General features: G+C 39.6%; 1 protein-coding gene across 1 annotated transcript in view; it reads left to right on the forward strand.

Moving 5' to 3' along the window:
• The window catches only part of MAP3K14 (mitogen-activated protein kinase kinase kinase 14), an 87,428-nt gene that overhangs the window by 58,458 nt on the left and 2,233 nt on the right, over nt 1-26,737 (forward strand). The window contains 17 exon segments of the mRNA XM_053699802.1: nt 8,758-9,005; nt 9,401-9,473; nt 9,667-9,865; nt 11,487-11,718; nt 11,720-11,950; nt 11,953-11,999; nt 12,128-12,265; nt 13,149-13,278; nt 13,508-13,639; nt 13,899-13,911; nt 13,913-14,004; nt 15,874-16,037; nt 19,305-19,455; nt 24,238-24,480; nt 24,864-24,964; nt 25,548-25,680; nt 26,473-26,573. Of these exon segments, the coding sequence (XP_053555777.1) occupies nt 8,777-9,005; nt 9,401-9,473; nt 9,667-9,865; nt 11,487-11,718; nt 11,720-11,950; nt 11,953-11,999; nt 12,128-12,265; nt 13,149-13,278; nt 13,508-13,639; nt 13,899-13,911; nt 13,913-14,004; nt 15,874-16,037; nt 19,305-19,455; nt 24,238-24,480; nt 24,864-24,964; nt 25,548-25,680; nt 26,473-26,573 (2,409 nt within the window). The 5' untranslated portion in view covers nt 8,758-8,776.

A 26,737-nucleotide genomic window follows, 5' to 3' on the forward strand; every position in this document is an offset into this window, starting at 1 on the left:
CTGGATGTCCTGCATTTAACGCTCCCGCTCGAGCTTTATCTGTGCTAGAAGTAAGCTTTTTGCACTTGTTGGGAGTGCAGAAAGCCGAAGATAGAATATCGTGTGCACGTTCACGTAGTCCCCCATAGAAGTCAATGGAGCAAAAAAAGTGGGAAAAAACTAAAACCTGTTTGCATAGTCTCATGTGTGCTAACCTGACATACATATATGAATATTTCACATTCCAATGTCCTTCACATAATAGAATATATTCTATTTATTCATAAATACATATTTCTCCAACATTGGTGTGTCCGGTCCACGGCGTCATCCTTACTTGTGGGAATATCTCTTCCCCAACAGGAAATGGCAAAGAGTCCCAGCAAAGCTGGCCATATAGTCCCTCCTAGGCTCCGCCCACCCCAGTCATTCTCTTTGCCGTTGCACAGGCAACATCTCCACGGAGATGGTTAAGAGTATGTGGTGTTTAGTTGTAGTTTTTTATTCTACTATCAAGAGTTTGTTATTTTAAAATAGTGCTGGTATGTACTATTTACTCTGAAACAGAAAAAGATGAAGAATTCTGTTTGTGAGAGGAAGATGATTTTAGCAGACAGTAACTAAAATCGTTTGCTGTTTTCCACATAGGACTGTTGAGATGAAGTAACTTCAGTTGGGGGGAAACAGTTAGCAGACTTTTCTGCTTAAGGTATGACTAGCCATATTTCTAACAAGACTGTGTAATGCTGGAAGGCTGTCATTTCCCCTCATGGGGACCGGTAAGCCATTTTCTTAGTCTCAAACAGAATAAAGGGCTTAATATGGGCTATAAAACTGGTAGACACTTTTATGGGCAAAATCGATTGCTTCATTTGGGCATTTTATACATGTTTATGCTGGTAATTCACACTTATAAACTTGGGGAACGTTTTTTTAACGTCAGGCACTGTGTTAGACACCTTTTCCAGTCAGGAAGGGCCTTCCCAGTTGTAGGCTGAGCCTCATTTTCGCGCCATTATTGCGCAGTTACTTTTGAGAGCAAGACATGCAGATGCATGTGTGAGGATCTGAAAGTAGTTGGAAAAGTTCCTAGAAGGCTTCATTTGGTATCGTATTCCCCCCTGGGTTTGGTAAAGTCGCAGCAAAGGCTGTAGCTGGGACTGTAGAGGGGTTAAAACTGTAACCGGCTCCGGTTTCGTTATTTTAAGGGTTAAAGCTCTGAAAATTGGTGTGCAATACTTTGTATGCTTTAAGACACTGTGGTGAAATTTTGGTAAATTTTGAACAATTCCTTCATACTTTTTCACATATTCAGTAATAAAGTGTGCTCTGTTTAAAATTTAAAGAGACAGTAACGGTTTTGTTTTAAAACGGTTTTTGTGCTTTATTGACAAGTTTAAGCCTGTTTAACATGTCTGTACCTTCAGATAAGCTATGTTCTATATGTATGAAAGTCAATGTGTCTCCCCCTTCAAAATTGTGTGATAATTGTGCCATAGCGTCCAAACAAAGTAAGGACAGTACTGCCACAGATAATGAAGTTGCCCAAGATGATTCATCAGATGAAGGGAGTAGACATGGTTCTACATCATCTCCTTCTGTGTCTATACCAGTTTTGGCCACGCAGGAGGCCCCTAGTACTTCTAGCGCGCCAATGCTTATTACTATGCAACAATTGACGGCAGTTATGGATAACTCCATAGCAAATATTTTATCCAAAATGCCTGCATATCAGAGAAAGCGTGATTGCTCTGTTTTAAACACTGAAGAGCAGGAGGGCGCTGATGATAATTGCTCTGTCATACCCTCACACCAATCTGAAGGGGCCATGAGGGAGGTTTTGTCAGATGGGGAAATTTCAGATTCAGGAAAAATTTCTCAACAGGCTGAACCTGATGTTGTGACATTTAAATTTAAATTAGAGCATCTCCGCGCACTGCTTAAGGAGGTGTTATCTACTCTGGATGATTGTGACAACCTGGTCATTCCAGAAAAATTATGCAACATGGACAAGTTCCTAGAGGTTCCGGTGCACCCCGACGCTTTTCCCATACCCAAGCGGGTGGCGGACATAGTGAATAAGGAGTGGGAGAAGCCCGGCATACCTTTTGTCCCCCCTCCTATATTTAAGAAATTATTTCCTATGGTCGACCCCAGAAAGGACTTATGGCAGACAGTCCCTAAGGTCGAGGGGGCAGTTTCTACTCTAAACAAGCGCACTACTATTCCTATCGAGGATAATTGTGCTTTCAAAGATCCTATGGATAAAAAATTGGAGGGTTTGCTTAAAAAGATTTTTGTACAGCAAGGTTACCTTCTGCAACCCATTTCGTGCATTGTTCCTGTCACTACAGCAGCGTGGTTCTGGTTCGAGGAACTAGAAAAGTCGCTCAGTAGAGAAACTCCATATGAGGAGGTTATGGACAGAGTTCACGCACTTAAGTTGGCTAATTCTTTTATTTTAGATGCCGCTTTGCAATTAGCTAGATTAGCGGCGAAAAATTCAGGGTTTGCAATTGTGGCGCGCAGAGCGCTTTGGCTAAAGTCTTGGTCAGCGGATGTATCATCCAAGACAAAATTGCTTAATATCCCCTTCAAGGGTAAAACTCTCTTTGGGCCAGAATTGAAAGAGATTATCTCAGACATCACTGGGGGAAAGGGCCACGCCCTCCCACAAGATAGGCCTTTCAAAGCCAAAAATAAGTCTAATTTTCGTTCCTTTCGTAATTTCAGGAACGGACCGGCCTCTAATTCTGCATCCTCTAAGCAAGAGGGCAATGCTTCACAGACCAAACCAGCCTGGAAACCGATGCAAGGCTGGAACAAGGGTAAGCAGGCCAAGAAGCCTGCTGCTGCTAACAAAACAGCATGAAGGAGTAGCCCCCGATCCGGGACCGGATCTAGTGGGGGGCAGACTCTCTCTCTTTGCTCAGGCTTGGGCAAGAGATGTTCAGGATCCCTGGACGCTAGAAATAGTTTCTCAGGGTTATCTTCTGGAATTCAAGGAACTACCCCCAAGGGGAAGGTTTCACATGTCTCACTTATCCTCAAACCAAATAAAGAGACAGGCATTCTTACATTGTGTAGAAGACCTGTTAAAGATGGGAGTGATACACCCAGTTCCAATGGCGGAACAAGGAATGGGATTTTACTCAAATCTGTTCGTAGTTCCCAAAAAATAGGGAACCTTCAGACCAATTCTGGATTTAAAAATCCTAAACAAATTTCTCAGAGTACCATCGTTCAAAATGGAAACCATTCGAACGATTCTACCTACAATCCAGGAAGGTCAATTTATGACTACCGTGGATCTAAAGGATGCGTACCTACATATTCCTATCCACAAAGAACATCATCAGTTCCTAAGGTTCGCCTTTCTGGACAAACATTACCAGTTTGTGGCCCTCCCATTCGGGTTAGCCACTGCTCCAAGGATTTTCACAAAGGTACTCGGGTCCCTTCTAGCGGTTCTAAGACCGAGGGGCATTGCAGTAGTACCATACTTGGACGACATTCTAATACAAGCGTCGTCCCTTTCAAAGGCAAAGGCTCATACAGACATCGTTCTGGCCTATCTCAGATCTCACGGATGGAAGGTGAACATAGAAAAAAGTTCTCTGTCTCCGTCGACAAGAGTTCCCTTCTTGGGAACAATAATAGATTCTTTAGAAATGAGGATCTTTCTGACAGATGTCAGAAAGTCAAAACTTCTAAGCGCTTGTCAAGTTCTTCATTCTGTTCCACGTCCTTCCATAGCTCAGTGCATGGAAGTAGTAGGGTTGATGGTTGCAGCAATGGACATAGTTCCTTTTGCGCAAATTCATCTAAGACCATTACAACTGTGCATGCTGAAACAGTGGAATGGGGACTATACAGACTTGTCTCCAGTGATTCAAGTAGATCAGAAGACCAGAGATTCACTCCGTTGGTGGCTAACCCTGGACCACCTATCCCAGGGAATGAGCTTCCGCAGACCAGAGTGGGTCATCGTCACGACCGACGCCAGTCTAGTGGGCTGGGGCGCGGTCTGGGAATCCCTGAAAGCTCAGGGACTATGGTCTCGGGAAGAGTCTCTTCTCCCGATAAACATTCTGGAACTAAGAGCGATATTCAATGCTCTCAGGGCTTGGCCTCAGCTAGCATAGGCCAGATTCATAAGATTCCAATCAGACAACATGACGACTGTTGCTTATATCAACCATCAGGGGGGAACAAGGAGTTCCCTGGCGATGAAAGAAGTGACCAAAATAATACAATGGGCGGAGGATCACTCCTGCCACCTATCTGCGATCCACATCCCAGGTGTGGAAAACTGGGAAGCGGATTACTTGAGGAGTCAGACATTCCATCCGGGGGAGTGGGAACTCCACCCGGAGATCTTTGCCCAGTTGACGCAATTATGGGGCATTCCAGATATGGATCTGATGGCGTCTCGTCAGAACTTCAAGGTTCCTTGCTACGGGTCCAGATCCAGGGATGCCAAGGCGACTCTAGTGGATGCACTAGTAGCACCTTGGACCTTCAACCTAGCTTATGTGTTTCCACCGTTTCCTCTCATTCCCAGGCTGGTAGCCAGGATCAAGCAGGAGAGGGCCTCGGTAATCTTGATAGCTCCTGCGTGGCCACGCAGGACTTGGTATGCAGATCTGGTGAATATGTCATCGGCTCCACCATGGAAGCTACCTTTGAGACAGGACCTTCTTGTACAGGGTCCATTCGAACATCCAAATCTGGTCTCCCTCCAGCTGACGACTTGGAGATTGAACGCTTGATTCTATCAAAGCGTGGGTTTTCAGATTCTGTGATAGACACTCTGGTTCAAGCCAGAAAACCGGTAACTAGAAAAATTTACCATAAAATATGGAAAATATATATCTGCTGTTGTGAATCCAAGGGATTCCCATGGAATAAGATAAAAATTCCTAAGATCCTTTCCTTTCTACAAGAAGGTTTGGATAAAGGATTATCTGCGAGTTCTCTAAAAGGACAGATTTCTGCTTTATCTGTCTTACTACACAAACGACTGGCAGCTGTGCCAGATGTTCAAGCATTTGTTCAGGCTCTGGTTAGGATCAAGCCTGTTTACAGACCTTTGACTCCTCCCTGGAGTTTAAATCTAGTTCTTTCAGTTCTTCAAGGGGTTCCGTTTGAACCCTTTACATTCCATAGATATTAAGTTGTTATCTTGGAAAGTTTTGTTTTTGGTTGCTATTTCTTCTGCTAGAAGAGTTTCTGAGTTATCTGCTCTGCAGTGTACTCCGCCCTATCTGGTGTTCCATTCAGATAAGGTTGTTTTGCGTACTAAGCCTGGTTTTCTTCCAAAGGTTGTTTCCAACAAAAATATTAACCAGGAGATAGTTGTACCTTCTTTGTGTCCGAATCCAGTTTCAAAGAAGGAACGTTTGCTACACAATTTAGATGTAGTCCGTGCTCTAAAATTCTATTTAGAAGCCACAAAAGAGTTCAGACAAACATCTTCTCTGTTTGTCGTCTATTCTGGTAAAAGGAGAGGTCAAAAAGCAACTTCTACCTCTCTTTCCTTTTGGCTTAAAAGCATCATCCGATGGCTTATGAGACTGCCGGACGGCAGCCTCCTGAAAGAATCACAGCTCACTCCACTAGGGCTGTGGCTTCCACATGGGCCTTCAAGAACGAGGGCTTCTGTTGATCAGATATGTAAGGCAGCGACTTGGTCTTCACTGCACACTTTTGCCAAATTTTACAAATTTGATACTTTTGCTTCTTCGGAGGCTATTTTTGGGAGAAAGGTTTTGCAAGCCGTGGTGCCTTCCGTTTAGGTAACCTGATTTGCTCCCTCCCTTCATCCGTGTCCTAAAGCTTTGGTATTGGTTCCCACAAGTAAGGATGACGCCGTGGACCGGACACACCAATGTTGGAGAAAACAGAATTTATGCTTACCTGATAAATTACTTTCTCCAACGGTGTGTCCGGTCCACGGCCCGCCCTGGTTTTTTAATCAGGTTTGATGAATTATTTTCTCTAACTACAGTCACCACGGCACCCTATGGTTTCTCCTATTTTTTCCTCCTGTCCGTCGGTCGAATGACTGGGGTGGGCGGAGCCTAGGAGGGACTATATGGCCAGCTTTGCTGGGACTCTTTGCCATTTCCTGTTGGGGAAGAGATATTCCCACAAGTAAGGATGACGCCGTGGACCGGACACACCGTTGGAGAAAGTAATTTATCAGGTAAGCATAAATTCTGTTTTTTACATATATCTGATGGTATTTTGGTACATATTTTCATCTACTTAAATGCAAAGGGCTCCAATGCACTTATATATATGTCTATATATGTGTTCATTTGTATTTATGTGTTTAAATGTGTATATATATATCTGTAATTACATATAAATACATATATATACACAAATAGACATGTTTCTCGAAACAGAGCTCTTAAGACACGGTAATCATTCTAGCTTGAGCGCAATCGCGTTTACTTTCAACCCCTTATCGCTCACGTGTAACTATTAGTGCTCCACTTGTAATCTGGCCCCGTCCTTTTACTTTCATCTTTTTACCAACCACAAGTTATGGCACAAGTTTCTGATTGCTATAAAGCAAAGCTGGTGCATGGTACCTGAACCAATAACCAATTATGCTGTACAGTTCTAACAAGTGTTAGGCTTCTTGAGCAGCATTACACTGGTATGATTAAGTCCCTGTTTAAAACCAGACACATAAAGGTGAGGCTCCATCAACCAGATTTGTATATTATTATCCAGAGTCCCTTATCCCATATATTTATATGTGTATGTTTATATCATATATATATACATTTTGTTTTATATATTCTGGTGGCAGAAAAAGCATTACACATCAGATAAAATATGAGGAAGTAAATTCAGACATTCCTCTCCCTATATAACCCGCTCAACCAGCTCCCTGCTAGGAGTACACAGTACACTAACCCACTTGCTTTTTATCAAAAGAGGAACAAATGGTGCATGAAAAAATACAAAAGGAAATGTAACAAGACACTCATACATGTTTAGTGGTTTGTTACCACAAGAAGTCTTGAACAACAATTTGTCATTGTGTTGTTTAATGGATGCAAAAGTGTTTTTTTTCTTTGTAGCGACTACAAATGTTTTTTTTTTTGTAAAACAGATATGCCTGTAAAAAATATTTGTTATACTTGTGTCATATTCCTTCAATAAAGCAGTGGGAATATCAGCCAGTGAGCAATCTGGCCTTAAAGGGACACTGTACTATAAATTGTGTTTCCCTTTAATGTGTTCCAAAGGACTTGTTATACCTACTGCAGAATATTTAATGTATGGTCACCTGTTCCTTCATGTTTTTTGTATTTGAAATAGCTGTTTATGCCTATTAAAGCATACACTTTTTGTTCTCAAGGACATGCCGATAAAAACGGGTTGACCTGGCCTGCAGGTAAAGCAGACCTGTTATCTATGTCTATGCACACAGCATAATAGGTATTTAAATGCTAATTGCGGCTGGGAGGTGGTCAATGAGCACAAGCTGTTTCAGATATAAAAATCTCTCTCCAACTACCAATTGGAGATTAATTAGTGCCTGTATATCATGATTACATAGCTTTTCTACAGAGAATACTTTTATTATTCATATTTTCATTAAAGGTGGCCGTTTCTACGGGGGAAAATCAGCTATTTCAAAAAACTAAATTATTATGAAGGAGCTGTTTGCAAACAATTAAATACACTCCAGCAGATAAAATGGACCATTGGAATCACATAAAAGGGACAGTATACACTAATTTTCCTAAAACTGCATGTAATAGACACTACTATAAAGAATAATATGCACAGATACTGATAAAAAAAAATCTAGTATGAAACTGTTTAAAAACTTACTTAGAAGCTTCCAGTTTAGCTCTGTTTAAAAGGTTACTGGAACACCCACTGCAAGTGGGAAATAACAGACACTCCCCCTTGACTCTTTATACAAACAGGAGCAAGCTGGAGGAGGAATACGTCAGTATTCTCCTAAAACTTCGGGGCTTGGTTAGGAGTCTGAAAATAAGAGCAATGTTATTTAAAAATAAGCAAAACTATACATTTAAAAAAAACAAAAAAACTTTATGGGATATATAAATCATCTACAAAGCATGTATGCAAAGAAAAAATGGGTATACAATGTCCCTTTAAAGGGGATAAAGTTTTAGACTACAATGCCCCTTTAAAGATCAGCTGTACCCAGACATGTACTTCAATAGCAAACCGTTTTATGAAGATATATATTTTTTCATAATGAACAATTGCAATTTTCTATCCAAAAGACTGATTTAACTTTGCATGGAATGATGATTATGCTAACCTTTTTTTAACCTTCAAGACTGGCACCTTGTGCACATTTTTAGTGGTAGTCTAGAGGCATAGGTCGTCCTATGATTGGTGAATGTCCTGTGAATGAGCTGGCCTGTCACTTCATGACACAATTCCAGTTGAAACTTACAGAAACATATTAAAATGTTTTAGCAAGTACATGAAATAGCAACAGTTCAACATATTACAAATATTTATTCTATTAAAAGCTGTTTGAATTTAATTTGAAACAAACAGGAAGTGCATGATTATTTACAAGTGAGCCCTGGAACTGTACTACTTCAAGTTAAAAAATATATATATATAATAATTTGAATATGTATATGGTAAAATATAGACATATGAATGTGTAACTGGAAACAAAATATTCTGAGGAGTTGTTTTATAGGTTTGTGTTTCTCTTCAAGATTAAAATAAAGATATTCTTGTTTTTTGTTACGGTTTTAGACTGATACAAATGTGAGAGATGGCTATAGACTGTCATGAAGACTCACACCAGACCCTGGAGTATACTGGCAAGGTGTATAAAAATGAAGGAACCGTAGAAAAGAAGCCCGTCGAGTCAAATCACGTGGAGCCTCTGCAGAACAAGAAAGTACCTTGGACCAAGTTAAGTCAAGTCTTATACAAAGGGACAGCCACAGAAGAAAGAGAGGGTCTAGCTACTGGAATATCATTCATAGCACAGCCAGAGTGTGAGTACTTTTCTCTATTACTTTTCCTATAGCATTGTATACACTCTTACCATTGCTCTAAATAACATACCCATGCTTCTTTTACTAATGTTTCATAGTGCTAAATAAAGCTCCACTATAAAGTCTATAACTTCTCCTTTTGATTTATCATAATGTCCCATATAACTTCTTCCTATAACTTCTTTCTTTGCTTTGTTTTATTTTGACCTATAACTTTTCATTGTGCTCCATATAACTCTTCCAATTACTCCATATAACCACTCATAAAAGCTCCTCATGCTGTGCATGTGACTTCTTCTATTATTTCATCTCATCCTTTAGTGTAGATCTTCCTACTGGTTCACATAAACCCTCTTTTCATCCTCCCATTTAGACTCTCCTTATATCTTTTTCAGGTGAAAATAACCAGGAGATCTGTCCCAGTTCTCAGGACCCCCAGCGCTATATTACACATTCCAAGCAATACAGGTAATTGTAGGATAGCTAGAATGGAACATTCTCGTGTCTGTTTTTGGCAGAAAAACAGCCATTTCTGTTAGTGTAAAGTAAATATTTATATTGTTATCTTTTTATATGTTATTAATGTTGACCTTTTGTGTTGCATGTTATAAATTCCCAATATGTAGCTACTGCAAGTTTGCTTTTTTTGATTTGTCCACAGCTTGCCAGAGAGCTTTGAGAATATCCCAAACAATGTAGTAAACTCTACTGAAGGCAAGTTTGCTTGGAGGACTCACACTGGAAGGGGCAAAGGAAAGAAGACAAAAAGGAAGAGAACGGTTAACGGTGGTACGTGTAGCCCACCGCATCTGGTACAGAGGATTCCTGAAGAAGGCTGTCGATTGCCTATCCCTGTACAGGTACTAACTAACAACACCACACTGAGTGACACAAAAACTGCCAGGAAACAGCTCACGCAACAGTACGTTATTTCCACTCCCAGGGACAAGGACCAACGAGTGCAGCGGGATATAGTTTGTCCCTTCTTCACTGGGTGACATTAAAGGGACATTCCAGTCAAAATTTAAATGCACATAGATGAAAAACATATTTGTAGTGCACATGTATTGGCAAAAATGCTTCTAGTAAAAGTTATCACTGTTTTAGTGTTAACATTTTTCTCTGCACGTGCATGTGAAGCATAGCAAGATATTCTCAGTGCACCAGTATTTTAAATACTGCAGCTGCTCATAGTGTCAGTGGGGCTTGTGTCATGTCAGCAATTAACAAATTGAGTCATTACCAGCAGATGATACAAGCACTTTAGACTCTCTGAACAAGTGTTGTGTTTAAAATGCTGGTGCACGGTGCATACTTAAATACACTTTTGAAACAGCTATAGCTTTTATTAGAAGCATTTTTGCTAATAAGCGTATATTACAAAAGTGCTTCTATTCAAAACTGAAATGCGTCCATGTGAATTCCAATTTTGGCTGTAATGTCCCTTGAAGTAAGGGATCTGCAGTACGTAGAATCTTCCCCAATGCCTCAGAGACTGACACAGATAAGAGGGAACTCTAAGAAAGAAAATGTTGCCCTGATCTAACCCAGTAATAATCATCAAAGGAAGTAACAGCACCACTCCTTAAAGTGACTGAAAAGTCAAAATTAAACTTTCATGAGTCAGAGCATGCAATTTTTTAAAAAAATACCAGTTTGCTTCTATTATTATTTTTTCTTAGTTTTCCTGGTATCCTTTGTTAAAGAGTAATCCTAGCTGAGCTCAGGAGCGTGCACAGGCCCTTAGCCATCAGGCAAGTGTTTGCAACTATGTATAACATTAAGCATTTTTGCAAACTCGGTTGTTATAGAGTGCCTGTAGCATTATATGGTAGCTGTGTTTGTAACTATGTATAACATTGCTATAAACATTCTTGCACACACTGCTGCCAGATGGCTAAAGACACGTGCACGCTCCTGAGATCACCTAGGAGTATTCTTTAACAAAGGATACCAAGAGAAGAAAGGTGTTTAAAAAGTCGTGCTCTGTCCAATACATGTAAGTTTAAAGGCTATGTTTTAATAAATACTTTATTGATATGTTAACAAACGGTGCTGCTACTTCCTTGGATGATATACATTTATATGGGTTAATGCAGAACCTTATAGCGTGCACCTATTGAGCCTAAAGATGCTGGATACCTCCCCTTAAATCTAAGCCAGTAATAAAACAGAATAAAGGGAACTGTGGGACTTAGAAGCTGTTCATATGTGTATTGCTATACAGTGGCAAATGAAGGAGGAATCTGTGGAGCAGGGATATTTGTCCATTCAGTTATAATGAAACACAGAGAGGAGGAGGATAAAGGATAGATGTTTAACATGTCTTACCTATATTGTCATTCACCTTTCCGTCTGATCTTGTCATAATGTTTGCTCTTTCCTGTGAACCATAGCTTCACTTTTATTGTGGCAGTATATGCTTACTCGGACACTCACTTCACTAATATCATTTAACTTGCTCTTTTTCTCTGGTTGTAGGATGATGAATCCCATCCCTACTTGGCACACAGCAGCATATGGCTTGCAGATGGGAAGAAAGACTTCTCCTCCAGCACACAATATAGTACGATAAATGAGCACAGAAATCTTGAGGACCAGACACCCAAAGATGTCAAAAAAGATCTCTATAAGCTCATCAGTCCATGTCAGTTTAGATGCCATGTTGGAGCCAATAAGCAGTTACCATATTTACCTCTCGAAAATCGGCTTGACCCTTCTCTCGTCTCCCAGAGATTGTTCAAGATTGGGGTATGATGAACCATTTGACCTAGGCTGGGAAAACCTCATCAGCCCAAAGGGGGGCTCCCTCAAGCTGAGCAGCCCTTGCATGGACTCGGAGACCCATTCTGTGGAAGAATGGACCTTGCAAGCATTGAGGGGCAGTGTGAGCATGGGGGAGCCACGAAACTTGTGCACCATGGTCAAAGGCCTGGAAAAAACAAATTTGAAGATAAGGATGTAGGGGACAATGAAGGAGTCCTACTCAATGAGGTACAATCCTATGTAAATGTCTTATGTGTCTTAGTTTCTGTTCTCATTTCCTTTATTTATCTTTACCTTTGTTGCTTAGCACGCAAACCTCCACTTTTCTTATACTTGTTTGTTTTGTTCTTATTTAGGACTTGAAACCTGTTGATTATGAGTACAGGGAGGGTGTCCACTGGGAAAAGTGTGGAACAGTCTTAGGGGTGGGCACGTTTGGCGATGTGTTTCCAGCTAAGGATCTGAAAACAGGATTCAATTTTGCTGCTAAAAAGGTGAGAAAGGGAGCAAAAAAGGTCTATGCTTTTCTAAATGGTTATTTTTCCTTTATACCCTCAAAAAAATAAGCTTAGATATTGTTTTTCCTTTGGTATTTACGTTGATTGGTGGGAGTACCATGCTTTCATCCTTAGGCTTTCAAGGGCTTAGAAATTAACACATGAGCCTACCTAGGTTTAGCTTTCATCAAAGAATACCAAGAGAACAAAGCAAATTTGATGATAAAAGTAAATTGGAAAGTTGCCTAAAATTACATATGCCCTATCTGAATCATGAAATTTTAAAAGGATACTGAACCCAAATTTTTTTATTTCATGATTCAGATAGAGCATGCAATTTTAAGCAACTTTCTAATTTACTCCTATTAATTTTTCTTCATTCTCGTGGTATCTTTATTTGAAAAAGCAGGAAAGCAGGCCCATTTTTTGTTCAGCAACATGGATAGTGCTTGCTGTTGTTGGGTACATTTAGCCACCGATCAGCAAGCACTACCTATGTGGTGAACCAAAGATGGGCCGGCTCGTAAGCTAACATTCCTGTTTTTTCAAAGAAAGATAGCAGGAGGCCGAAAAAAATTATAATAGGAGTAAATTAGAAAGTTGCTTAAAATTGCATGCTCTATCTGAATCATGAAAGAAAAAAATTGGGTTCACTATCCCTTTAATTTTGACTAGACTGTACCTTTAAGGAAAAAGCACTAAAAATAGTGGTTAGAAGACAGGGCCGTGGGAAAAAAAGATAGAGGAAGAAGAGAAAAAGTGGTTGGAATAAAAAATGAGGAGATATTGTCAAATTGAGGGAAGATGGAAGTCATGAGAAGGAGAAATGTTGGAAGAAGACAACCAATCTGTTTCTTAATTCTGTTTCCTCTTTATTCAGATTCATGTAAGCAAATTCCGGTCTGAAGAACTGACCTGCTGTCTTAGTGTCTTGTCCCCAAATATCACCCCAGTGTATGGGGCCATCCGAGAAGGGTGCTGGATAACCGTGTTAATGCACCAAATGAAAGGTACATGGTTAGGGAAGGGCTTGAATGGCTGCAGCACAGATGTATAGCTCCAGATTATATTGATTTAGCCTCAGACATTCTTATCCCCTTCAAGTGAGACCTGTCCCATATGATCAAGCATGTCTGGCTCTCTTCCAGACTAGACCCCTGTCAGCACCCCATCTGTCCTCCCCATGTCTCTCTCCTCCTATAGTGGGGAAATATATAATGTGTTATCTTTATGTTTCAGGAGGGTCTGTGGGGCAGTTAATCAAAAGGGTTGGCTACCTACCAGAGGACAGGGCTTTGCACTACCTGGGACAAGTACTTGATGCCCTAACACATATCCATGCTGCAAACATTGTGCATGGTGATATTAAAGGTATTTCTTTCTGCTTCTCCCAGATTCCACTCTCATTAATTCCTATCATCCCCTCTTAACCCTTCCTTTGACACGGCTTTCTTTTACTTTGTCAATTCTTCACGTACTCCCTCCTCTTTCATCTAATTTCTCTCTCTTTTCCTCTCACAACATAAATATCACTTCCCCTAACCCTATTCCCTCACTAACTTACTTTTCCCTTATGTCTTTTTTCTCTTGCCTCTCCCTATCTTTATAAACTTTTATTCATTGTTTCCAGCTGATAATGTGCTCTAGCAGAAGGGGGCGTGACAAGGTGTACCTGTGCGATTTTGGACATTCTGTGCACCTACCTCATAGTGGTTCCAAGAAGCAGCTACTGACTGGTATTTATCACTTAAATGCAGACGGACACCTATTAATACACAGAGTCTGCAGATATTGTGTACAGTACAGAAAAATCCAGGATATTATTTAAGTAGAACATTTTCAATTTAGTTTTGTGTAAAGTGGTACCCAGTCTATATAAAATATACAAAGAGATACTTCATTTGTATACAGGAGGGAGAAAGTTGATACACAATTTCAAGTTTTTTTTAAGGGTTGTAATTCTTAGGATTTTTTTTTTTAATAGTGAACAGCAGAGAAGAAGGGGTTATAATATCAGGCTGGTGAGTGGCAGATTCAGAAACAATTGCAATTCACTTACAAGATTCCTTTTAAAGGGACATTAAACACTTAACCTCAATACTATGCATTTTAAAGTATTATTCCCCACCTCCCTTTAGTCATGGGTGCCACCATGTTGAAATCTGCCTTTCACTACATTCCAGTCCTGACCTTTTGCACATATGCAGCCACTCTCCTTCAGTTACCTCCTGCAGTGTAACCTAGGTTCCATAATGGCAGCACCCATGATAAGAGGGGGTGCATGAAATGTTTTTAGTGTTGTGTCCTTTTAAATCTATACATTTAAAACAATTGTGTTCATCTGCAGTCCTCTCAGTGACACAAGTGTGTTAGTGAATTCATGCTCATTCTCTTGAGGGCTTCTGGGTAATGTAGTTCACTTTGCAATCTCCTGTTTACACAGTATACACAGCCTAAAGTCTAAGAGATAATACAGATCACTGTAAATCTTCCTCTTTCAACAGCGCACACAACTAGCAAAGCATTTTTAAAGTTATTTCATGTTCACCCTTAATTTAGTTTAAATGGCTAAATAATCTATATAAACATTAAGTCCCCTTATGGTACAGTCATGCATCAATGTATTTTGTGGCTCCACTCACATCATCGTCATCATCATCATATGCACCACTTTTGATCTACAAAACATTATAAAACAGAATGGGTACAAAGAACAAAGAACGGACTATACTATTTTTATAACCTTTCTCATTTTAAAAAGGATAGTAAACACCATTATTTTTTATGCTATGCATAGTAAAACAGCTTTGCAATATACTTTCATTATTTCATTTACCCGTGTTTCATGTAATTTAGCTCTGAAAGTAGTGTGTGGCAGGGGGCTTGTTATTTTTTCTCAAAGCTGAAAAAGCAACATTCAGACTTATCAAGGCTAACCCTGCTACATATTGTTCTCTAGTTGGCTTTAACAGAAAAAACATGTTGCTAGCCTTGTTTACAGCTTCCTGGTGAAGCAAGTGGTGGGTGGAGTTTGGCAACTGAAAAAAATTGCAGCAAACAAGATGTTTGTTTTAAAACTTGTTTAGACTTGATTGATATTCTATATTCTATAGCACAATAACAACGTCTTATTACAAGGCATTCACTGTCCCTTTATGGATAAAAGCATCTTGGCTTTTATCATCAAAGCTATGCAGCCTGCTCTTTAGTTTAGTTCACCTTCATAAACGTAGACACTTCTTCTTTTACAATCATATGTGATAATGTAAATCAAAGATAACTAACAAATAGTCAAATATGGTGCTCTTGTTGTAAAAAAGGGGAAAAAAGGAAATATTATGAGATGAAATGTGTAATAAATAATCTATATGAAAATGCTGAATGTCTGAAAAATAAATGGGTAAGGTCTAAAATCAAATACATAAAGTCTTTAGTTTCCAGAAGTAACCTGGTTATGCCATGTGGCACCCCTTTAATTGTTGATTACATATGTGATAGTGTGCAGAGGTGACCATATTTGCAGATGCATAGGAAAAAGTAGCAATGTTGTATAGAAAGTAGTAAGTATATCAATCTGACTTTTCATTCCTTTCCTAAAACTGCAGCAGACTCTGTCCCTGGCACTGAGACCCATATGGCTCCAGAGATCGTGCGGGGGGATCCGTGTGACGTGAGCCTAGACATATGGAGCTCCTGCTGTATGTTATTGCACATGCTGAATGGGTGGCACCCTTGGATCCGCACACACAAACGACCCTTATGTCTGAAGGTAAGTGCAAATAGAAGCATGTAGTAGAGACAGCAATACGAAGGCTCACAACAGAGATATATGTTACAAGGGAAAGAGAGGACGACGGCACTACTGGTGCTGCGTTCTTATTAGTATTAGTATCTCTCATATATATTAATTATATTGTTAGAGACAATCTAGATATACTTAGGAACTTAGGTGCTGTACACTTAAAGAGAACAACTAGAAAATATCAATTGCTGGGAGCAATTGAAAAGAGTGTACTTACATAGCACTCAGCAGCACAAATTTTAACTAGCTAGGTACCATAGGTGAAGAAGCCCATGAAAGGCAAGTTAAAACTTAACTTTTATTAACTCTATTAAAAAATAAAATTCTAAAAAATATCAGCCAGTGTGACCGAGAGCGAAAGTGATTTCAAGGGGGTAAGATTACCTCCCAAATCGCAATATGTTTAATATGAATACCCCTGTATGATCTCCTAAGGTAATACCCTTAATACAAAGGGAGTAATACAAATGTACCTCTTAAATCTGTTGGTTAAGGTGTGAGTCAATATCACAATAAGAATACCCCTGCTATTATTCTTTATCTGAGTCAGGGGATGTCAAAAGTAAAGTCACACCTTCCAAAATAAATGAATTAGGTACAGTTGTCTCTGGGAGATGTGAGCTTCCAACAATTTAGTATAATTAAATTTGGTATAGGGTACCGGGATAGATAGGGTGCTCTTATTATTTGCCAGTCAATTAATGATTACTAGTGAGATTCCTATTATCCTTTTATTTGTCTAGCATGATATAGTGTCCTGGTATAGCTAGGATTATTGTGTGGGTGGTACTGAAAATACAGTAATCAATTAATAAAGCCTCCAGGATGTGTTGACTCTAACAGTATCCACGCTGTTGCAACAAATTAACGTTATATTGGGGTAAACTATCTGGAGAATTAAGTAGTTCACAGAAATAGAATAATTATATGGTTCCAGAAAATAGCTTCGATTTTACCCTAGTTGTTTTGGTCTCATTCATATATAGGACACTGTTGTGGTATTAGCCAAAACTGCCTTCAGAATCAATAATTCTTATGTGGTAAGTCAATCCCCAATAGTAATACACAAGGATCAATACCCCAAACTTGTTCTGGTAATATATTGTTGACTATTGTAGTGTAATAACATTGAGAGGTGCTTGGTGTGACATACTTGGGTATAGTAAGACTTCAAGGACACTTGCACATTAAGTGCGTATCAATCCCTGTGGGTTTATTGATTGGAAGGTAAAATTATATGATTACCCTAGGAGCTATTTGTAGCAATGGACCGCTATTCCTATAAAACCAGTATTTCCCTTAATCTGATCTGATTGGTTATATATACTGACTCATTCGGTCTTACAAAGTACGTTGCTAATGTAGATAATACACAGACATCTTAGTGCTTTTGTTGTCTCGAGTGTGTTGATTTAACAGATATCTTGCACTTAGTGTCAAAAGACCGTCCCGCGACTTGTGCTATTGTCACTGTTAGATTGAATATATTGTTGTTGTTGTTATTATAATTAGCACAGTAATATCGCTGGGAAAGCAACTTTAAATATTTATCGTAGAATACATTAATTAATTTCCCCGACTTGTAATTTCTGTGGGTACGCTCTATTTGTAACTAATAGTGCAGTTGTCTGGTATGTATGAAGGGAACTGCTCGTTCCTTTTCTTAAATTGGAAATAGCAGTATAAGCAGACCAGTATAAAACTAAGTATAAATGGGTTTCTGCTGGTATATAGTTAGCGGTTTTGAATCCTGGCTATTAATTTGCTTTAAATTGTTTTTCTCCCTTTCCCCCCGGTAACTCTAATATCTTAGCTGCCGCTGGGAGATAGTAGTTGTAGGGATACTTAGGTCAAATCAATTCTTGGGTTGTCTAAAGCGTAAATAAGTTTCAACCAAGCACTCTCACATACATACAGGTTTAAATTAAATTCTAATAAAGCATTCGCTCAACAAGTCACACTGCTGTTTAGTTTAAAAAGGAGAGGTAATCTCCTGTAGCCCTGACATGTTTCGCCTAGAACGGCTTTGTCAAAGGTTACCTTCCAATCAATAAACCCACAGGGATTGATACGCACTTAATGTGCAAGTGTCCTTGAAGTCTTACTATACCCAAGTATGTCACACCAAGCACCTCTCAATGTTATTACACTACAATAGTCAACAATATATTACCAGAACAAGTTTGGGGTATTGATCCTTGTGTATTACTATTGGGGATTGACTTACCACATAAGAATTATTGATTCTGAAGGCAGTTTTGGCTAATACCACAACAGTTTCCTATATATGAATGAGACCAAAACAACTAGGGTAAAATCGAAGCTATTTTCTGGAACCATATAATTATTCTATTTCTGTGAACTACTTAATTCTCCAGATAGTTTACCCCAATATAACGTTAATTTGTTGCAACAGCGTGGATACTGTTAGAGTCAACACATCCTGGAGGCTTTATTAATTGATTACTGTATTTTCAGTACCACCCACACAATAATCCTAGCTATACCAGGACACTATATCATGCTAGACAAATAAAAGGATAATAGAAATCTCACTAGTAATCATTAATTGACTGGCAAATAATAAGAGCACCCTATCTATCCCGGTACCCTATACCAAATTTAATTATACTAAATTGTTGGAAGCTCACATCTCCCAGAGACAACTGTACCTAATTCATTTATTTTGGAAGGTGTGACTTTACTTTTGACATCCCCTGACTCAGATAAAGAATAATAGCAGGGGTATTCTTATTGTGATATTGACTCACACCTTAACCAACAGATTTAAGAGGTACATTTGTATTACTCCCTTTTGTATTAAGGGTATTACCTTAGGAGATCATACAGGGGTATTCATATTAAACATATTGCGATTTGGGAGGTAATCTTACCCCCTTGAAATCACTTTCGCTCTCGGTCACACTGGCTGATATTTTTTAGAATTTTATTTTTTAATAGAGTTAATAAAAGTTAAGTTTTAACTTGCCTTTCATGGGCTTCTTCACCTATGGTACCTAGCTAGTTAAAATTTGTGCTGCTGAGTGCTATGTAAGTACACTCTTTTCAATTGCTCCCAGCAATTGATATTCACAACAGAGATATGTTTGCTTATTTGTCAGGTGGGACATTTTATAGAAAGACAGGGCACAAACATGCTTACATGTATTTCATGCACCAAGCAAGCTGAAAAAGAAACCATGGAAGCACTGATCAACATTTATCTCTTTGTAGATTGCAACAGAGCCCCCACCTCTACAGGAAATCCCTCCAGACTGTCACACCTTAACTCATGAGGTTATCTCTGCTGGGCTAGTAAAAGAACCAGTTGGGAGAGCGACTGCAGCAGAGCTGAGGAAAAAAGTCCATCTGGCACTATGTAAAAGTAAATATCACAACGATAGTAAAGATCCCTCTGTAGCAGTATGACTCATTGGCAGGAGAGACCTGTTTGATGCAGTCTGTCTGTCTGTCCTCTACAGGGTGTCACAGATACGGTATGGGCTATAATGGACATGTTCTGTGCAAATCACACTAAAAGGGAAACACAGTGACAGAAAGTGAAAGGGCCTATTAGATATTAAAGGGACAGTGTACGTACATTTTCATATAACTGCTTGTAATATACAATACTATAAAGAAGAATATGCACAGATACTGATCTAAAAATTCAGTCCTTTTAAAAACCTATTTAGAAGCTCCCAGTTTAGCCCTGTTTATGAGGTTAGGCTGGGACACCTAGTGAAAGGGGCTGGGAAAGCAGGAACAGCAGACACCTCCTCCTCCTCCCATGCATATGAAAAGACAGATTACACAAACAGGCGCAAGAAGACATCTGTAGACTTCAGTCTATATCTGATAATTTGGGGCTTGGTTAGGAGCCCGAAGATCAGCACCACAATGTTATTAAACAATAAGCAAAACTACACATTGTTACAAAAACACCCCCAGATGTGCTATATAAATGGGTAATCTACAAAACATTTATGCTAAGAAAAATCTAGTGTGCAATGTCCCTTTAAGTATTTTCCTGCCCACACAGTTGCACATTTGTCATCATGTCGGGCACATTACTGACATGATGACAAATGGATAGAGACCTAAAGATTCCACAGAACAAATAGTTTGCCTTTTGCCACAGACAGCAGGTCTTATTGGACACGGTAGCCAGTCTGTACAGGATAACACAGTGGCTTATAGTGTCAACAAATTCAAAGTACTCCTTACATAGAAAAATCTCTCCAGTTGCTGTGTTCATCTTATGTGTTTTTTTCACTCAACATTTGAAAAATATCCTCCCGTAGCTTCATAGAATATCATAAACATTGTAGAGATTTTTCTTTGATCACAGAAGAAGCCAGTTAACTTTAAAGGGACATTAAAACACAGAAATGTCTGCAAATTAAAATGTGCATGGGTGCATTTCAGTTTGAAATAGAAGTGTTTTTACAATATACTTCCACTAGTAAAATGCTTCTATTAAAAGTTATTACTGGTTTTCAGTTGCATACGCATATATGTTGTGAGACCTGCACACCAGTGTGCCAGATCCCTTTTTTAAACAAAGCATAGGGGTTGCCTGTACAACCAATCAGATGCTATATTAGCTATCTCTTTGGATGCTGCTGGTCTGTGATTTAAAATACTATGGCCTCTATTTATCAAGCCGTCAACTTACCTGCATTCGACGGCACCAATACGCTCGCCTAACATCACGGCCGCGGACCTGAATACGTTATACAAAATTATCAAAAAAGCTGTCAAAAAGCCACGCACCAAGTACGGTGTGATGAGCAGCAGACTGTTGTTAACGAACAGTCATCGATCTCGCTGCTCTTGGTTTTTTTTACAGCTTTCTTGGTACCCTGACACCCACACTATACTATACTGTTTTACCCCTATCCCGCCACTCCCGGAGCCCACCTCAACTCTAATAAATGTATTAACCCCTAAACCGCCGCTCCCGGAGCCCACCGCAACTCTAGTAAATGTATTAACCCCTAAACCGCCGCTCCCAGAGCCCACCGCCACCTACATTATACATATTAACCCCTAATCTGCCGCCCCCTATACCGCCACCACCTACATAAAGTTATTAACCCCTATCCTGCCGCTCCCGGACCCCGCCGCAACTAAATAAAGTGTTTAACCCCTAAACCACCGCTCCCGGAGCTCACCGCCACCTACATTATATTTATTAACCCCTAATCTGCCCCCCCCTACACCGCCGCCACCTACATTAAATTTATTAACCCCTAATCTGCCCCCCCTACACCGCCACCCCTACACCGCCACCACTATATTAAATGTATTAACCCCTAAACCTAAGTCTAACACTAACCCTAACACCACCTAACTTAAATCTAATTTAAATAAGTCTAAATAAAATTATTCCTATTTAAAACTAAATACGTACCTATAAAATAAACCCTAATACCATAGGAATCACTAATAGTTACATTGTAGCTATTTTAGGATTTATTTTTATTTTACAGGCAATTTTGTATTTATTTTAACTAGGTAGAATAGTTATTAAATAGTTATTAACTATTTAATAGCTACCTAGTTAAAATAATTACAAAAGTACCTGTAAAATAAAACCTAACCTATGTTACAATTACACCTAACACTACACTATCATTAAATTAATTACTTACATTAACTACAATTAACTACAATTAAATAAAATTAAATAAAATTATCTAAAGTACAAAAAATAAAAAACACTAAATTACAGAAAATAATAAAATAATTACAAGTTTTTTTTAAACTAATTACACCTAATCTAATCCCCCTAATAAAATAAAAAAGCCCCCCAAAATAATAAAAAGACCTACCCTATACTAAATTACAAATAGCCCTTAATAGGGCTTTTTGCGGGGCATTGCCCCAAAGTAATCTGCTCTTTTACCTGAAAACAAAAGTACAATACCCCCCCCAACATTAAAACCCACCACCCACACACCCAACCCTACTCTAAAACCCACCCAACCCCCCCTTAATAAAACCTAACACTAACCTCTTGAAGACCACCCTACCTTGAGACGTCTTCACCCAAACGGGCCGAAGTCCTCCACAAAGCCGGGCGAAGAGGTCCTCCAGACGGACAGAAGTCTTCATCCAAGCCGGCCAGAAGAGGTCCCCCAGACGGGCAGAAGTCTTCATCCAGGCAGCATCTTCTATCTTCATCCATCCATCCGGCGCGGAGCGGGTCCCTCTTCAAGACATCCGACGCGGAGCATCCTTCCTGGCCGACGACTAACCGACGAATGAAGGTTCCTTTAAATGACGTCATCCAAGATGGTGTCCCTTGAATTCCGATTGGCTGATAGAATTCTATCAGCCAATCGGAATTAAGGTAGGAAAAATCCTATTGGCTTATGCAATCAGCCAATAGGATTGAAGTTCAATCCTATTGGCTGATCCAATCAGCCAATAGGATTGAGCGCGCATTCTATTGGCTGTTCCAATCATTGGCTGTTCCAATCATTTAAGTTAGGTGGTGTTAGGGTTAGTGTTAGACTTAGGTTTAGGGGTTAATACATTTAATATAGTGGCGGCGGTGTGGGGGGGGGGCGATTAGGGGTTAATAAATTGAATGTAGGTGGCAGCGGTGTAGGGGGGGCAGATTAGGGGTTAATAAATTTAATGTAGGTGGCGGTGGTGTAGGGGGGCAGATTAGGGGTTAATAAGTATAATGTAGGTGGCGGTGGGCTCCGGGAGCGGCGGTTTAGGGGTTAAACACTTTATTTTGTTGCGGCGGGTCCGGGAGCGGCTGTTTAGGGGTTAATAAATATAATCTAGGTGGCGGCGGTGTAGGGGGCGGCAGATTAGGGGTGTTTAGACTCAGGGTACATGTTAGGGTGTTAGGTGTAGACATTCCCATAGGAATCAATGGGATATCGGGCAGCAGCGAACATGAGCTCTCACTGCTTTCCGACTCCCATTGATTCCTATGGTATCTGCCGCCTCCAGGGCGGCGGATTGAAAACCAGGTACGCTGGCCCGGAAAAGTGCAGAGCGTACCTGCTAGTTATTTGATAACTAGCAAAAGTAGTCAGATAGTGCCGAACTTGCGTTCGGAACATCTGTAGTGACGTATGCTACGTCACCAAATTCTACTTTTGCCGGTTTGTAGGGTTTGATAACTAAGGCGAATCAGGCTCGCCACAAATACGCTGCAGAATTCCAGCGTATTTGCGGTTGACGGCTTGATAAATAGAGGCCTATGAGACAAGCTGCTCTCATGCTCAGTGGCCATGCACAACCTGTCACTCAAAAAACAAGAAAATCTACGAGCTCTATTACGGAGTACTCTTTTGTAAGTCTATTTGGGGTATAGTATGGCATCACATTGTCATATATTGTGTGTATTCCCTTGTATCTATGTGCTGTTCTGGGGTATCCCATTTGTTCAAATGAAAAAAAAAAATACATTACATTAAACTCAAGGTTGTTAATATCTGTATAAACATTTGCCAGATTAATATGGCTTTATGTTTAACTGCTATGATCATAATAATTAGACAGTAGAACCATAGTGAGCATTTTAGACATTGGGAGTGAGTGTGAATTTGTTTTTGTCTATCAGCCTGTGGGTAGAACTGATCTTATTTGTGAAATGCTTGTAGGAATAAGCATAAACAAACTGATTATAATTAAGGAGCATTAAACTAAAAAGATAATTGTCTAGATTTAAAGGGGTTTGAAATCTAAATTTCAAAAACTATATTGTACTTATGAAAATGCACTATTAAAATCATGTTAAATTGATATTGAAACTCAACGTAACTGCATGTTTTTGCACAACTAATCTCCAGGGATATACTGCTTACTGACTGAAAACAACATCTCTCACAGCTCTATTGGTGGACAGGGACACCCCCCCACAAGCACAGTTTAGTCAAAACAAATGTTTTAAGGAAAAAATATTGGATAATTATTTGAATATTTAGGCTAATGACAGAAAAACTGGAGCTGCATAATAATCAGTCTATCCCTTTCTTGAATTAGGCCACTTTGACATATATAGAATGAAGCAGCTTGCCATGAAGTCTGTTTCTCCTGTAGGTTGACAGATAAGAGGTGACATGTAGTGTAAAGTCTCTCTTTATAATTGTAACTCTTGTTTTAAAACACTTAATGTCTCCTATATTTTCTTTTCTAGTTGGAGGTTTGAAAACTCCATGGAAATCAGAATATAGAGAACCCCGGAGCTTTCCTACTCAGCCAACCCCCCTCATCCCTACAGAGATATCCAAAGACACATTTCCAGAACCTCAACTGGCCTCACCTAAACCCAGAGCTATGCCAGGATCACCTGGTGAGGAGAAGCCAGGAGACCCCCCTCATAGGAGCACAGAAGAAAGGGGGTCTTTGTTTGACCTGGAAATCCAGCAGTTGGAAAGAGGTGAGATTAAAGGGAATGCATTTGAATTAGGTAGACTGAATGAACTAGCTTATCAACTTTAATAAGGAAGAAGCAAATTTAAAGCTAAAATTAGGACAATAATGCTCACAGACTGCTTTTGGTATTGGGGATGAGTGCCCGGATCAATCTGGTGGGATGATGTTGGTGGATTTGATGTGTTTTAGAGCCCACACGGGTTTCTATTTGTCAGTAGTATGTTAAGAACAGCTCAATTTTGCTAGAAGAGTGTTTTTTACAGACTTTCCTCAGTCATATCAAAGGTTGGGATGGTTTACATTATACTTCTCAATAGAGTATGCTGTAGAGCAACAATTCAGTTAGGCCAGTTTATACCCACAATAAACCACTGCTGTTACTTGCAGATTTGTTTATGGAGAGCCTTTCCCACCCATACTCTCTGGAGGAACAGGAACACATGCTACACTGTCTGAGTGAGAACAGTATGGAACCAAAGACCAGCAAGGTGAGAAATGTTAAAGAACCATAATAGTGGAAAAATGACATTCTCTTATTCATTAGAGCATGTCATTTTAAGACTATCAACCCTGCACTACTGTGTACTTAACCCCCGCCCAGTAGAAGTACAACTCAGGACCCGCAGACCATTGCTGGTCCTGAGCAGCGTTGCTGATACGATCAGTAGTGCTAGTTAGTCATGTGACTAGCACTGCTGATTGGATTTCTCTCATTATCTCATCTCCCTTCTCATATTTGTTCCCTCTGTTTCAGCCCTTTTCTCCAATCTGTTTTTTTTAGCACATTCCTACTACCCCTTTCAGTGTTGAGGCTCCACGCTGATGCTGCTTATCGTTGCATGGTCTTTTGTTGAAGGGCTAAGCAGTATCAAGTAGCAGACAGCCTGTTTAGAGCTTGTGTCCATATCTATTAATTAGCCTTTGAATGAACCTTTAAAAGCTGTTAATTCTACACAAGTGACTGGAGTGATGTTGTATAGAAACACAACTTAAGTGTATGTTATTTATACTTAGGTTGCCTGTATTACTCTCTACTGTTACCATCCTTCAATCTCTTACCTCTGTCTACAGGACTCTGGGATTACTTGGGATACCTTAAGCTCAGGGGTCCACTCTTGGGACAGTCAGATAGACCCACTGAGCTTTAAAAGTGATTCTCTTCTGTTTGGTGGAGGAGACACAATTGCACCCAGTTGTTTCAATGGTATGTTTAAATCACTTTGAGTCAATTGGCTAATTAATGTGTTTGTATATATATATATATATTCTCTTGGGGTTAGCCTGGAGGGAGTAGTTGTGGAAAGGGGCTGAGAAACTTGGAATGATGGTGACTAGAAGGAATAATAAAGTAGTATGTAGGACGTGTAAAAGCAGGGAGAGGAGTAAGAGTGGCTTGGAGATAAGTGTGTTTGAAAGGTAAGAGGGCAATATTCAAGGAGAGAGTGGGAAGTGGGAAAGGGATAGTGAAAAGGAGTTGTAGAAATTTATAATAAATTTTAACAGTAAAGGTAACAGTATCTTAAAGTAAAGGGAAATGGGAAGTATAGAAAATGGTATGCCCAAAGAGAACAAGTTAAGCAATAAGGGTCAATAAGATAATAGCAAAACTAACGAGCATATTATAGGAGTTAGTGGTGGAAATATGATTGACTAGAGAGGGGAGTGATTGGTCTGAGCAGAGGGGTAACTGAAAGAATACAGACATTTCAGAGTAAAAGATAATAAGCAACTGTGTGGATCTGCAAAGATTAAAAAGTACAAAAGCAGTGAAGTGTGGAAGGTGGGAGCAGATGAAACATGACATTGGAAGTTTGGGTTAGGAGGGGGATAAAAGGAGAGATAGTTAGATACACAGAGAGCATATATGAATGGGGGAGGAAAAGGGAAAAACAACACAAAAGGAGAACGATAGGGATAAGGCAAGAGTAAGGAGTAAGGATTTTGATGAGTGACAGCTGAGGATACCCTTTGATTCTTATGTTCTTTACCTCTCCAGGGGTTAAACTTCAGGTGAAAAAGCTTAATGGAGAAAAGTTACAAATCTTGGAGTCAATCTATACGAAGCTGGGAGATCTGGCTGTGGGAATCAGCTTTCAGGTGAGGAATCTTTGCAAGGGCAAACAGGGCCCATAGGGAAACAGAAGTTGACAAAGGTTGTTAGTGAATTAAATGTATAACTCACTAATACTTATCACTATTCTATGCATTCCCAAACAATATGGTACAACAGTTCAGGCTTAAAAAGACAGTCAACACCAAAA

Source organism: Bombina bombina, chromosome 1, assembly GCF_027579735.1.
Source record: "Bombina bombina isolate aBomBom1 chromosome 1, aBomBom1.pri, whole genome shotgun sequence".
Classification (NCBI taxonomy): domain Eukaryota; kingdom Metazoa; phylum Chordata; class Amphibia; order Anura; family Bombinatoridae; genus Bombina; species Bombina bombina.